The sequence below is a fragment of the Colius striatus genome, chromosome Z (assembly GCF_028858725.1).
Source record: "Colius striatus isolate bColStr4 chromosome Z, bColStr4.1.hap1, whole genome shotgun sequence".
Classification (NCBI taxonomy): domain Eukaryota; kingdom Metazoa; phylum Chordata; class Aves; order Coliiformes; family Coliidae; genus Colius; species Colius striatus.
Window position 1 is genome coordinate 49,526,357 of NC_084790.1, and position 14,419 is coordinate 49,540,775.

General features: G+C 36.3%; 1 protein-coding gene across 5 annotated transcripts in view; it reads left to right on the forward strand.

Annotated features, from left to right (window-relative positions):
* Nucleotides 1–245: 245 nt before the first annotated feature.
* Nucleotides 246–14,419, forward strand: part of WDR41 (WD repeat domain 41) — a 28,798-nt gene continuing 14,624 nt past the window's right edge. For 4 of the 5 annotated variants that reach the window (XM_062019561.1, XM_062019562.1, XM_062019564.1 and 1 more), the window contains exons 1-8: nucleotides 246–427; nucleotides 3,934–4,049; nucleotides 8,121–8,169; nucleotides 9,694–9,825; nucleotides 10,191–10,253; nucleotides 10,762–10,873; nucleotides 12,437–12,499; nucleotides 13,680–13,790. In XM_062019561.1, coding sequence (XP_061875545.1) covers nucleotides 377–427; nucleotides 3,934–4,049; nucleotides 8,121–8,169; nucleotides 9,694–9,825; nucleotides 10,191–10,253; nucleotides 10,762–10,873; nucleotides 12,437–12,499; nucleotides 13,680–13,790 — 697 coding nt within the window. In that variant the 5' untranslated portion in view covers nucleotides 246–376. The remainder of the gene's footprint in view (nucleotides 428–3,933; nucleotides 4,050–8,120; nucleotides 8,170–9,693; nucleotides 9,826–10,190; nucleotides 10,254–10,761; nucleotides 10,874–12,436; nucleotides 12,500–13,679; nucleotides 13,791–14,419) is intronic. The other variant, XM_062019566.1, reaches the window with a different exon arrangement.

The following is a 14,419-nucleotide window of genomic DNA, read 5'->3' on the forward strand; positions in this document are numbered from 1 at the left end:
GAAGGTCACAATGAAATGGTAATAATTATTGTTTTGTTGTAGCTTAAATTTCCTTTGAAACTGGAGGACGGACAGTGAAAAGCTGCTAAACACTTAATCTGTCGATTATTTGGCACAAAAGTGCTCTCCAGCTGGACAGCAGAACCGGCTCCCGCGCTCCCGCCGCCGTACCCGCTCGGAGATCGATTGCTCGGGGCCCTCTCCGTCCCGCCCCTCTGGAGGGCGGTTCTCCGCGCGGAGCTCGATTGAGCGGCCTTTCCCGGCAGGGGCGCCGCGGCTTCGCGGCTGTCCCGGCGGTGCGGCCGGTGTGAGAGAGCAGTGCCGTCGCGGTGGGGTCGCAGGGTCGCCTTTGGCGGACGCGCGGGAGCCGCTCCCGATGCTGCGCTGGCTGATCGGCGGCGGCCGGGAGCCGCAGGGCCTGGCGGAGGTGAGCCGGCGGGCGGGAGCGGCGGAAGGAGGTCGAGCTGATGGCGCCGGGAGGCGGGGCCGTGAGGGGCCACGGGCAGGGGCAGCGTTCTCCCCTCCATATGGGCTGGCGGGCCCGGCTGTGAGCAGGGGGGCGGCACCGGGCAGCTTCAGGTCTGAGGGAAGGGAGCGCCATGAGGAAGAAGGGCGCTGGGCCGTGGCCTTTCGTCGCGGTGGGTCTCCTGTCTCGTGGTAGCTCGGCCGGGCCCTGCGCTAGGCTTTCCGGAGGACTAGCGCGCAGCCCCCGGGGCTTTATGGCCGTTAGACAGGGCCACTGGCTACCTGGAGGAGAAAGGCGAGAGGAGAAAAAACTTCACAAAAGCAACTAGCAGAACTCCCTAGCTGAGCTTGCCAGCTTGCTCAGGAAGATGAAGGGCTTGGGAGCCGTCCCAGCCGGGAGCATCCGTTCGGCGTAGCGTGCCCTGGGCAGGCGGAGGCTATGTGATGTATACAGCTTGTAAGCTTTCAGCTGCCTTGCTGAGAAAAAGAGAGATTATAGGTATTTTCTTGTCCCTAAGACGCTGCTGAAGTTCTTAGCCTGGACCTAATAAGAGTTATTGACACTATTGCTGGGCTTTGTAATCTAGACAAATATGAGGAAGTAATTGTTTTTCAGCTGCCATACTTGAGCAGGTCATGACAATATTATTGTTGATTTCAGATGCCAATAGTTACTATGTTGAAAATTAGAGTCTGTACCAATTTGGAGTGACAATGTCTGGAAACGCCTCAGGCCTTTGTCATCTGTCAAAATGTTGGTTGTGCTGAAGTCATATTTAACAGGTTTGGTGCAGTTGTTTTTAAAAGGAAGATGAGAAACATACAACAATTTTCTAAGATGTGCTGGAAAGATCACTGGTGTGTGTCCCTCTCCAAAGTTTAAATTCTGGCTATGGTTTAGTGATAATGTGATTTAATAAAGCATGAGCATGAGTCAATATCTGGTCCAATTCTTCATTCTATTGTTTGTAGCTTGATTAAATTAGATCCACAGGATTTTTTTTTCCATTGCTGCCACTGGTTTACTGAATGATGGTGATCATTTTGCTTCTCTGTGGGAAAGGTGAATAGCAAATATTGCTATTAGTTAGTCCTTAAACTTCACACTCCCCCCTCCCACATTGTGTAATATTGATTTATCTAAAAATAACCTCCATTAATGCCCTTTACTTTTCTTAAGTAAGTGCATAAGCGATGTTTGGGCTGTGGTGTTTGTTTCATATGCTGTGACTTCATCCAGTCATAAAAAGGCCAGATGTATTAGAGTAACATTGCACTAGATGAGAAGACAAAGTTTCTGGCAAAGCTGTCCTAAATTAATGAAATGTAAATTTCTCCTTACTGGCTTCTTTTTTTTTTTTTAACTATGTGATTGAAAATCATTCCGACTTAAGTTCTTGAGTCTCTTCAGTTGACAGCCATGATGTACATCTCAAGCAGAGTGGTTCGATGGGAGCAATGAAAGTGCAATATCATCATGGTCCATATAAGCTAATTTGTCAAGTGCCATGGTTTATACATAAGTATGTCTGTGTACCCTTGTTGCTGTATTTTTGGTGAATTGATTTTGAAAATTGTGCTTTTCGATACCACTTGTCATGGGTGTTACAGGAAGTTCTGAAACCAAGGTGAATGTTGTGGGGTTTTTTTACCAGTATTAGCATCTAATTTTGTTATCTAAAAACCTGATGTTGCTCCAAGAGAGTTCAGTTAATACTTTGTATCAAAAATAGACACACATGTAACCCGGCACTTGGTAAACATTAATGAAGATCTGAAGAGAGTGTAGCTCAGTGTGTGACAGTACTGTGGGGAAAACTCTTACTTTGTTGTTCTCTATAGTACTTTATCACTATATCTTTCAATATTCACAGATTTTCTTACAATTATTTTAAAAAGTAGGATTAGACACATTATTCAAAATAATAAAGTCTTGTACTGAATAGGAAGTATAGAATTTGAATGACTTTTGTGGCTGTTTCTATTAGTAAATAAAAATAGAGATCTTCTGATTATTGCTGTCATGCAGTATTGCTTAGATTTGTTTAGAATTTTTAGAACTCAATTTTTAAAGGAATGTTTTTATTAGCTTTTGATAACTGAACTCCAAGTTACCTTATTTGTTCAACTTTTCTTTATAACCACGCATACTCTACTTGCATTATTTTAAATGAGAACTGCTGTTCTCATATAATTGCATAAAATGAGTAACAGTTGCTTCATGAAATGCATCAGATAGCACAAAACCAAGATAAAGTCCCAAGACCTAGCATTTTGACAGCCTCTTCATTTTAAAAATAAACAGAGCTTTCTTTCCATATGTAATAACTTTGTCATTCTGAACTTCTGAAACGTAGCGTTATAGTACCAATATGGAGGTAATAGAAATTAACTTATTATCCCTGCAAGAAAATGCTGATACTTCTGGGGACAATATGACAGGTAATCCTATGTGAAAGACAAACATGTATGTGGCATGCTGTACAATGTCCAGTTATTACTGTTTTACACTGAAGGTTCTGTTGAAGTCCTTGAAGAGCCAGTCCTAGAAGTAAGATGTTGATTGTCATGTAAAATAAATCTAGAAGGGAGTGTGTTACTGAGTTACTACTGAACTAGTTTGGGGTTTATTTTCTTTGGTTTGGTTTGGTTGTTTTTTTTTAAAATAGTGTCTAATAGCAAGTTGTTCCAGGAATGTGAAAGACCTTAAATTAAAGAAACAAAACAAAACTGTCCTCTGTTGAAACAACGTGATGATTGAGATTGGCAGAACTATCATGCCTTGAAATGCCAGACCTATGGAATATTTTATTGACCTTGCCTGGTGATCAACTTACTCTGCGCAATCGATTTTTCTTTTAATTAGTAGTCTAGTTGGGGATAATTGCAGATGCCATTTTATAAAATGATTAATAATTCTTCATGTTTTTTTAAGTTATTTGCTTTGGTATTTTGTGAATATATCCCAACAGATGATTTTATATTACATAACAGAACAGCATTTATTCTTATTTAAATATGCCATCTTTAAATAGGATTTTAAAATTGAATGGTAGGTGAAAGATATGAGAGAGTCCCAGACCTCTTGGAAGAGGTGTAATTGAAAGAAAACCTGAAAATATGGTGAATTGAGTCATGAAACTGGCTCCATATGACAGCTCATGACTAAACTGAATTTTGATCTTGGTATATTGCTTATTAAAACAGGACAAAACATTTTTTGTTAAACAGAAAATGCTATGTTAAAATGCGTGCTATAGAAAAATATTATTTACTTGAAATAATAGGAAATGATATTTTGTCATGATTTTCATAGGACAAAACAATATTGCAGAAAATTAATTTGGCTTCAAATCCAACTATACATTCACACACGAGTCTGTATGTAGATTGTTAGACGTTACAAGGACCTGATGAAAATAAGTATGTGAGTACAAAATACATTTCCTTTTTTTTAATGAATTTTAGAAATCATCTGTGCAGACTATTGGTGAAGAGCAAATACAGAATCCTTACACGGAGCTCCTTGTGTTGAAAGGTCATCAAGATATAGTACGATTTCTAGTGCAAGTAGATGATTGCAGGTATGAAATTGTTTTTCAAATTGTTTCACAGCATCCTTGGCAGTGCTTCAGAGAATATTTATGAAAACATAATCTTTTTAAGCATTTTTTAAGTTTTGGGTGGGAGAGGTCAGGAAAAACCTGGAATTTAAAGAGGGGAAGGCAAGTAACATACATTTTGTTGGTATGTTACTACATCTTTTGGGTTCTCTTGTGAGTTAAGTGAAAAAAATCATGGTATTGGAATTATGTTTCTCGGTAAAAATTTGTTTATTTTAAAGAGACACCTTTAGCTATTTTGAGGCTTTGTTTTCAGGCTCTACCTGGGTTCAAAAGGTCCCTTTTGTACGTGCATGCACAGGCGTTCTGTTAGGACAATATGGAGTAGTGTCTGCTCTGTTCTGAGTGGATGCGTATGTTTTGGTTTTGAATTGAGGACAACTGTAACTTTAACTTTTGGCGCTACAAAAGAACTGTAGCCATTGAACATGACATTTTCAGTGTTGAGTGTGGCTGTTCCTTTCTCTCCAATCTTTTGTTATATTTTCTTCTGAAACTCATGTTTAATTCACTTGAGTTTCATTTAACGCAACACTTTTCTCAACTTCTAAACTGTGAAGGTTTTCACTGCTTCATTCAAAATGACGACTTAGTGCATGTGCCTAGTCTCTGCATTATATCTCTCTTCCAATTTTGTCTTGTTCGGTTTGCTGTACTACTCTGCAAACCTGACAGTTCCTTTGTTTAACTTCTAATTTTTAGCCTTGTGCACTTTTACTTTATGTTCTCTGACAGTCTTTGTCTGCTCTGTTCTAGGTTCCTTGTGGCTAGGTCAAGGTTTGTTATGAACTCTGAGGATGGACTTATCTAAAACCTGTAAAACTAGTTATGAAGCAGAGATGAAGTCACTATATTTACCATTGTCTCTGAAAGTGTGACTAAGAGAAGGAGTTATGATAGTTCTACATTACAACTTCCTTCTGTCTTAGCTTTCTTTAGATTAACCTTGCATGTTCTCTTATTTAACTTAATCCTGCAAGAAAATAAATACTTATTTGCCTTAAAAACAAGATTGTGGAGCCTTTAGTCAGTAGTAAGTCTAGCGACTCTTTCCTGATGAAGGGAATGAAATAGAAATCCTTTAGAACTAAAAGCCTAAGTAATAGACAAGTGCTTCTCTGTTAAGGAGCTGTAGGAATTTAGATCTTCTATGAATTGAGCACAGAAAGATGTCTAACATATTAATCAATATACTACATAAAGTTAACATGAGAAAGAGTTTGGTTTATATCCATACAGAGTACAGTAGGTGTTTTAAAAAGGAAGATTCTGTTCTTTCTTATGTCTATTGATTGAACAGGTGGACTCTTCCAGACTTGAAATGCTTACAGAATCTAATTTTCTATTTTTGAAGATAGGTAGATATCTGTGTGTGTGCACACACACACAAAAAATTTAGCATGTTAATTTTCATTCATGTCATAAATATATATATCTGAAAAGTAGCATACATTACCATTACATTTTTTTTTTCTACATTACAGTAATCCACCAGAAGACTCACAAAGAACTAGAAAAATCTTGAGGGGTTCTTTTCAGTCCTTCTTTTTTTTTTTTTCCTGAGACAAGTTATTCTAATAGCTTTTCTTCAAAGTACTTTTTTCCCCCCCAAACGCATACTCAATAAGTGTAATTAGTCTTCACTGAAATGTTGGAGTATTCTTAGATTGAATCTACTGTCTGATGCAAAGAAATATTTTACCATTTTGAGATTTGTTGTGTAGTAACAGATAAATTATTGAAGCTAAACTAATGATAATCAGTGTAAATCTAAAGCCTGGATGGCTGCATTAAAGATAGGTTATAAAATAGCACAGGGATAAGGATTGCGTTATATAACTGGTTAATATTCTTAGAGTTTTAGGGGTTTAATAGAGTTGCTTTACTAGATGATAATTCAGAGGTTTTCTTTATCAAGAATGTGATTATTTCTGGATTGTTAAACAGCTGGTAATATTTTTCACTTGATTCTTTTCAGTAAAATTGATATCGTTACTCTGCTTCTGAAATGTTTTTATTTAGTTTCTGCAGCTATTCCATTGTGTGCTTTTTGTCAGCTATTGTAAGCCAAATTTCACGCTTCAGGTCTTTAGATAATATTGTCTTATTGAGAATTTTGCAGAAGGATTTTCTTGTTTTCTCAGTGGTTCAGCTAAAACCAGTGAGTGGAAAATTTTCTTAGATTGGTTTCTGAAGATACTAAATAAATCCTGTATAAATGTAACAGAAAACTGTTTGGTTTTTTTCTCTTCTTGTACTTTTTGAACATGAAGTAACGGTCGTATTGATTGGAAGATCACTAAAGAAAGCTAAGCCTCAGCAAGAATCTCCTAAAAAATGAACTGTGCTAAAATTGTATGTAATACTGTCGCATTTGACACATTAAACAGAGTTTATAACACATTTTAAGAACAGCTTTTTTTGTTGCTCATTTTACCATTCCTTGCTCCTTCAGGAAGCAGACAAGGTTATAGATTATTCTTTTCCAGTCATAATCCCCATCAAGCGATCCATGAATCTCTCCACCTTGGATTATAACTGTAGGATAACTGACTCTGCAATATACCTTTTATATTTAAACAAAATTGTGGCTTAAAGACAAGGAGGAAAATATACACAACATCACTATTAAATTTCTGTTTTGACAAATTACATGCACACCAATTTTCTTCTCAGAATTTTGTGCAAGTGGCACACAGCTCCAGTATTAATCAAGAGAGGAATTGGAATTTAAATGAGATTAAATTTAAAGAGTTACTGGAGAGTTGTAAGAGTTTTATTATTTTAAGTTCTTGACAATGTGACAAAGCAAGGTGTAACAAAACTAAAAGGCAACTAAAGAGCAGAAAGACTGTGGGTTTTTTTTAAAGGGGCCTGATTGGATATAAAATAATGAAAAGTATGAAGAAAGTACAGCTTATAGTTTTTAAATTTACTATAATAGAATCAACCAAGAGGATATGTAGAAGAAAGAAGAGGGGGAAAAAACCCCTATGACTTTATGCCTGAAAACTTACTCTGTTAACAAGTTTCACAAATGTAATTGCAGAGTCTCTTTTAAAATAAAGTATGTATTTATTTATATAGTTAATGAAACCATTCACATCTGGTAACAAAAAAAATCGGAAGTCATGTAACTTCTCTTTTTCATGATATTCTTGCACATAGTACAAATCTTAGTTCTCTGTAAACATGAACTCCTTGACCCTTGGTGAAGGCTTAAAAACAAAAGGAAACATTTAGAAGATAGGTATATTTGCAAGTAAGAACTGAATTTCATTTTCTTTGGAAGGTCTTGCTTCTATTTTAGGTTTTCTCAGCCCACAGTAGAACTCCTTCACTGGAGTAGCTGGAATGTGTGCTTCACAGTGTAGCTGTGGTGGTGGTGGGTGAAAATGGGCAGATGGTTAGATATTCACTGTAGCCTAGGGGGAAGGACTGAATTTAGGTCAAAGATTGAGTTAGGTGTTAATATGAGATTAACTTGATAACACAAACCCGTTTTTTCCTCATATAATATCTTTCCAGATGGATCTTTATCAGACATCAGATTTAGTGCCTTAAACGTATTACCTTTGGGAGTTCTTTTTGGCTACTGTTTAAAGTATCTAGATGCATGCTGGGCTCTTGAAGTCTGGGGCTGAATTCAGATGAGTTGTTTGCAACTTGTAAGGTAGCTTGCAGTCGGGTGTCTCTGACTAGTAGAATTTGGTTCCAGAGCTCACTGTTACTTGGCGTGTAAGATCTCATATCTTTAAACAGAGTTGGTTCTGTAATACGGGATTCTATTTCTAGTAGTATGCATGGGAATTCTTAAGCCTTGTGCATGTTGATGAACATCTATCTAAACATACTGACTTCAGTTTATAAACTGTATTTGGGATTTATAAATACATGTTTATTGTTTGAAGTCAGAGTCTGATATATCTTATAAGTATTTTTCTCACATAACTATTGATTGCTTTTCCATTATATTATTATATATAGTCATATTTTCATAGCTGTTTTGGTTTGTTTTTTTTTTTATTTCAGATTTGCATCTGCAGGAGATGATGGAGTCATATTTCTGTGGAATGTTCAGGTTAGCTCTTTTTTTGCAGGATAGCTTATGTGCTCTGGAGGGTAGAAGTTGGGAAGAGAAGTTAGAAATGTCTGTTAGCCAAAAGTAGAATAAAGAATTTCTTCAGAGCTTGAAAATCTAAAAGTGGAGAGAGTCTGTCAAATCTTACTTTACAAAGGAGAGTCAGGAAAGTAAAAGTGTGAACCCAAGAGAACAATAAGTTTTAAAAGCTAGAGTGCTTTGGGAAGACAGTGATTTTTTTAAGGGAGATTTGAGATGAAATGCTGATAGGGAAAAGTTGAAGTGTATATAAATTTTTGGCTTTAGTTTATCTAAAATGTGTTTGACATTTGCTGTAAACACTAACTTGTTGATTAGTGACTCAACAAATATGTTTCGTAGTCCTAATCCTACCAAGTTTTATATATATACACTTAATTTTTAAGTACATTTCTATGGTTCTGTTAGTGGTATCTTATTTGTAGTATAACTGATTGGGCTAAATAGAGAGTCATCACAAAACTGTATCAGGAAGACACAATATCAGCAAAAGTTAAACGTTTCATGAAGTGCAGAAACAAACCCTTAATTACCTGTGGTAGTAAAAGTTCTCTTACAACTTTTGAAAACCATACTAAGATGTTAGATGTATCATGGAAATCATGCTCTCTGATACTTGCTGATCTGTGCTTCTGCTCTGTGTCTCCATATTATTGACAAAATTACAGGGAAGGGATTAGAACTCTGTTAAGGAGGGCTGGTGTACAAATTAGATTGTTCAATAGGAAATCTAAAAGGTAGGTATACTGTGCTGTCCAAACAATGAGCATTAAACATTCAAATTAAAGAAGAAAGAAATATAAGACTAATATTATTTAGAAACTTGAAAATTTGTGGCATTTATGATGGTATAATTTTAAAATATGGAAGGTGGAACTTGAAAGTTTTCCTCTTCTTTGGGTGATTTATGTTAGTGTTTTCCTGTTGTTGACAACCTTTTATAATTCTGTATTTTGGAACAGGACTTTATTTGTAGATATTCTAAACCATGTATATGAGTCTACATACTCAGTGTCCTGAACAGTTTGTGGATGAAAAACTCATTTAGCTATCCAGCTTAGGAACTGAGTTCCATTTTCTACTTATCTAGAATCTTTATTATGGTTTTGTTGAAGTAAATATTTTGTAGTTCAAATTTAAAAACTAAGCCCACAAGTGTGAAGGAGTTTATAATTGTAACTGCCCTGTACTTTAATTGTGTGTTTAAAGGGTCAGTGTGCTTCTGCATGCTTGTTTGTAAGGTTTTGCCATCTAACTGAAGAAAGCTGAATTAAATGCAGCTATCTAAACCACCATCTTGAAGTTATAGATAATGTATGTACTAAGTGGAGCTGTCAGGAAACTGGCAGTATTGTGTTTACCATAAACATAGACTTTTGATTCTTAGAAGTTCTTGCTCTCAAAAGTCATGCAATACCTATGTCATATGCTACAGTATACATTTTTCAAATTTTACCCTTAGTTTTCCTTGTTTTTATTTTTCAGACTGGAGAAAAACTTTTTGAACTTCATGGTCACACACACAAAATTACAGCTATAGCACCATTTTCTTCATCAGATGCTTCTGAGGAGAATAAACATTTGATTTTAACAGCATCAGCTGATAGAACAGTTATTGTATCCTTAGATCTGGAGAAGATTCAGGTTTCTTTAGACTTTTTGTTGTTTTTTAGTTTTAAAAGTAGCAGTGAGACAGGCTACACATTTAAATTTCTTATCTGATAATATCCAGTACATATAACTGGATTACACTAGGATTTGACTAGTTATTGCTTACAAGTAGATGCAACCCTTTATACAAAAATGAGTCCATAGCAGACCTTTATTAATATGTCATTTTGGCCAAATATTGAAAAGAAAATCAGGGTTTAGAAGACTGAGTCTCTGCATGCCTGTTTTCAAATCTGTCATTTAGTTACAGTCACAGCAGTTATATTTACCATACATAAAATCCTTTCAGCTTCCTTAATGATTAAAGCCAGGTTTGGGACTGCACTAGTGGCACACAAGTTCAGAAAGTGTCATGTTTCCATTCTACTGTAAAGGTAAGCTGAGGGAACAGTATGTATGTCTGTTATTTTGTTGTGTACAAGAATCTCTTATGTATGACTCATGGATCACGTAGATAGATGTGTTAAAATGAACAGCAGTGTTTGATTTAGGAACTGGTACACAATGAGTGACTGAGAAGTGGGCACAATTCTTAATTCATTTTTGGAGTTCTTAATACCTCAGCTTTCTTTTTGAAAGAATGTAGAACAAAGATAATTTTATGACTTGGCTTTGTTATTGTGTTGGAAAAGGCAACCTACAGTCAGACTAGATTTTGAATGTTAATAGTAGAGAAGTCATTGAAAAATCAGTTTTTGCATTGTTGATGGAAAAATGACATCTAGTATGTAATTAAATCTGTATTTCTTAGGAAAGTGACACTTTAATATACTGTATTACATAGTACTTATAGCTTTATCTAGCTAAAACTCGTGATCATTTCACTGAGAAATTCCCTGTAGAACTTTTGCAGGGGACATATATCTGATTTTTGTTCTACAGTGTTTGACAGTTCTTCAAAGACTGGATGTATGGTTGTCTGGAGGGAATGATGTATGTGTTTGGAACCGAAAATTAGATCTCTTGTGTAAGACCAGTCATCTTACTGATGCAGGTAAAAATGTAAATGACTCATTATAGCTGTTAAAGTGCAAGTAAAATGGATCTGTATAATGATGCAAAACCAACTTGGCAAATTCTCTTTTAATTCTAATGATAACTTTACGTATTAGAGCCACTCTCTATTTTTTTAAAATGTCAGACTTAATCACTTCAGAATTAAGACTGCTTTTAATCTCCTGTGATGTGTGAATTTTAGAATATGTCAGATCTCGCTCTCAGTTACTGTATGTTAGTTTGGAATTGCAGGGCCAGACCTGTGGTGCTGATACATGTTTGTTGTAATATGGACCAAATCCTTTGACTGGCTTTCTCTGTGAATGAGTGGGAGTTTTATGATTCCAAAGCAAAGCTTTGTAGTAGTAAAGCAGTAAAGATTTGGTTTTATTATTAAAAATCAGTAGTTTTGATGTAGAAAGGGCAGGTTTTGAGTCAAATACAGTAAATGTAGTCAGATCTCAGTGTGAAATCATGCTTTTCTATTAGTAAGCTTATATGTTATCTGTCCATGCAAAGAAATTGTTGCGTATTATTGGCATGCTTTATAAAGATGCCTGCAAAGCTGTGAATCAAATTTAAAGTTGGAACCAATATTCTCCTTATTTTTGTCATACAATGGAGTAGTGGTAGTCAAAAGTTTTCTGAATCTTTGAGGATGTCAATACTTCTTTTGATTCACAATGAAATATCACACTACCCTGGTTTTGGCTGTGATAATGTTTAATTTTCTTCCTACTAGCTGATAACAGGGCTGTGTTTTGTATTTGTGCTCAAAAGAAAGTTGATAACACAGGGATGTTTTGGTTAATGCTGAGCAGTAATTGCACCATGTCAATGCCTTTTCTGCTTCTCACCCTGCCCTGCCAGTGACTGGGCTGGGGAGGCGGAAGAAGTTGTGAGGCAGCATGGCCAGGACAGCTGACCACAACTAGCCAAAGGAATAGTCCATGCCCAATATATAAAGAGGGAGGAGTATTCCTTGAGGAATTTTCCTTTAATGGTGTGGCAACATGGATTGAGGGAATTCTGTGCAAGGATGAAGACAGAGTAGGAGCAAGCTGGACATTTTGTCTTGTGCCCTTTTCTTCTTCAGCTGGCTCTGTGCAATATTTTAGTGTCAAGCATACTGTGATAGTATCAGTATCTAATAACTTCAGTATTACATATGTTTAGAGTATCAGTAATTACCACAGTGTCCTTAGTATTGTCCAGTGTTAGGACATGAACATCTTAACTGTATTTAGAATAAAAAAAGATTATTGATTCTCAATTTCACCTCTCAAGTTTGACGTTCAGAATTCTGATGGATTCAGAAAAAAACCTCCTGACTCTACCTCCATCTGAGTTAATCTGTTCACTTCCAGTGCTGTTTAACTTTCACTTCAGGCAATATAATTTTATTTTGGCAATAACTTACAAGAGAAAGCAAGATTGTTAGGGACTTTTGTTAGTAAGGAGTTAACAATTTGCTCTGTTTTTAATAAGGAATTATCAGTTTGCTCTGTTTTCTTGTGGTCATTGAATATCCTTTCTTCTTTATCTCCTGTATTTTTAAAAGGTATCAGTGCTCTGGTTGAACTGCCTAAAAATTGTGTTGCTGCAGCTGTTGGTAAAGAGCTAAGTGAGTATATTGCATTTCTGTTAAATGTTCCTCTGTGAAAGCTGTGTATCAGAGATACATGTAAAGATCATGCTGCTGAAATTGTATAGGAAAAGTAAACGATATTACTGCGTAATTAACAACCTTCTTCCTATTTTTCTTATTTGACAAAGAGGCAGACAATACTAATATAATTCAGAAATGTTGTGATGCACGTGACAAAACTTTTATATATTCTTTGTTACTGTTTTTGCTCTTATTGCCACCTGTCTAGATCCAATTGTGCTGATCTAAATTTGTCTGTCTTGAGGAGATCTGGAACTCATTATCTGAGCTGTCAGATACTAGGCTTCTTGAGAGCCTCCTTATCCCAAGTTCATGAGTATGAGATATCTCATTATACTAGCTGAAGCTGTAATGAGACAATGTGATGGTTTCTGTTACTTGCTTGGAGGCTGGATTTTCTGTGTATGCAAATTATAAATCATTGCCTAGCTGTTGGTGAAGAGCCTTTTAAATAAGAGTATTTTATAAAAATAACTGAAACTTCAAAATATGGAAAAGATCGAGAAGAAAAACATAATCAGCAAAACAGCAGGCTTAGTATTAAATACCTAGCTGAAATACATCAATTTGATGTTGTGATTAAAGAGTCAGGAGCAAATTAAGAATACTCTTCTTGTATTCAGACACTAGTATACAATGTAAACTTCCATCTGGACTTCCCACAGCTCTCTTGTAGAGAAGTTCCAAGACTGGTTAAAAGGAAGTGTTGATTTCTGACAGTCTTGATTGCCTTACTGGAGAGTATTGTATCCTTTTTTAGTAATGGTTTTCAGTCAGATGAGCCCTTGGGAAAGAGGCTTTGCTTTTAATTTGCTTATCCATAAAGACATATAATAGTTTTCACTTCTGCTTTCTGCAGATGTTGACAGAGTCTCTGAATTTCAGAGTTAGTAGACTGAAATGTTTTATCCTATAGTTGCTGTAGTAAGAGGCCTTTAATAATAATACTGAAGTCATTCATTCTCTTTGGGGTTTTTTTTTGGTGTTATGGGCATAAGTGACTTTGCACATTTTGTACCATCTCAATATTGTTTCAGCTTGTGCCTTTGAGAAGTATGTGTTTTGTTTAAGCATAGCTACATTTTATTCTGAATGATACAGCATAGTTAGGCCATTTGTTTCTCTATCTTTGAAGTAATTTTTAGGTTGACTGCTTCTAATGATGGGTCAGAAGGTTGGAATATCGTTGAAGTAAAACGCCTTGTTGACCACCAGGATAACATTTTGTCATTAGTCAGTGTCAATGGTAAGAGCCGTTTTATGATGTTTCTAGTTTTGTTAATTACCAAAGGGCTATTTCATCTATGAAGTTTTTCTTCGGACCAGGTCTTTAGCTGGAGTGATACCTTGTGACTAGTGGAAATACCTTCCTCTGTAGCTGCAAAGATAGTGAAATGTGAAAATATAATGGCTTTGCAGTAGAGAAACAGTGACACAAAATCAGGCAGATAACAACATAGAAAAGGCACAAAAGAGGCAGTGTCTTTGGTGAGAACAGAAACTCTGGGTCTTCTCCTGGTTGTGGAAGTTTAAAGTGCTGTTTATCTGTTATTCCTCCTACTTCTTAAAATGGAATACACAATACCATGTCCTTTGCAGTAGTGGTAACTGAAGATTACTGCAAGGTAACTAAAAGGTATGGGGATGTGAACGGGGCCTGCTTATAGGCCCGTTATTTATAGACTCTGGAAGTTGATGCAATCTTAGCTGCTTGTTAGCACAATATGGAGCTATTAACTGAAATTCTGTCTACTCTACCACAAGTATGAAACTCTTTGACTTGTTCCTCCCTGTCTTTTTTTGTGGAGCACCCCCAGAGCCCAGAAAAAGTTATTGTGGGTGTGCTAGTGTATATTTGTCCTTGAGCTTATTTGA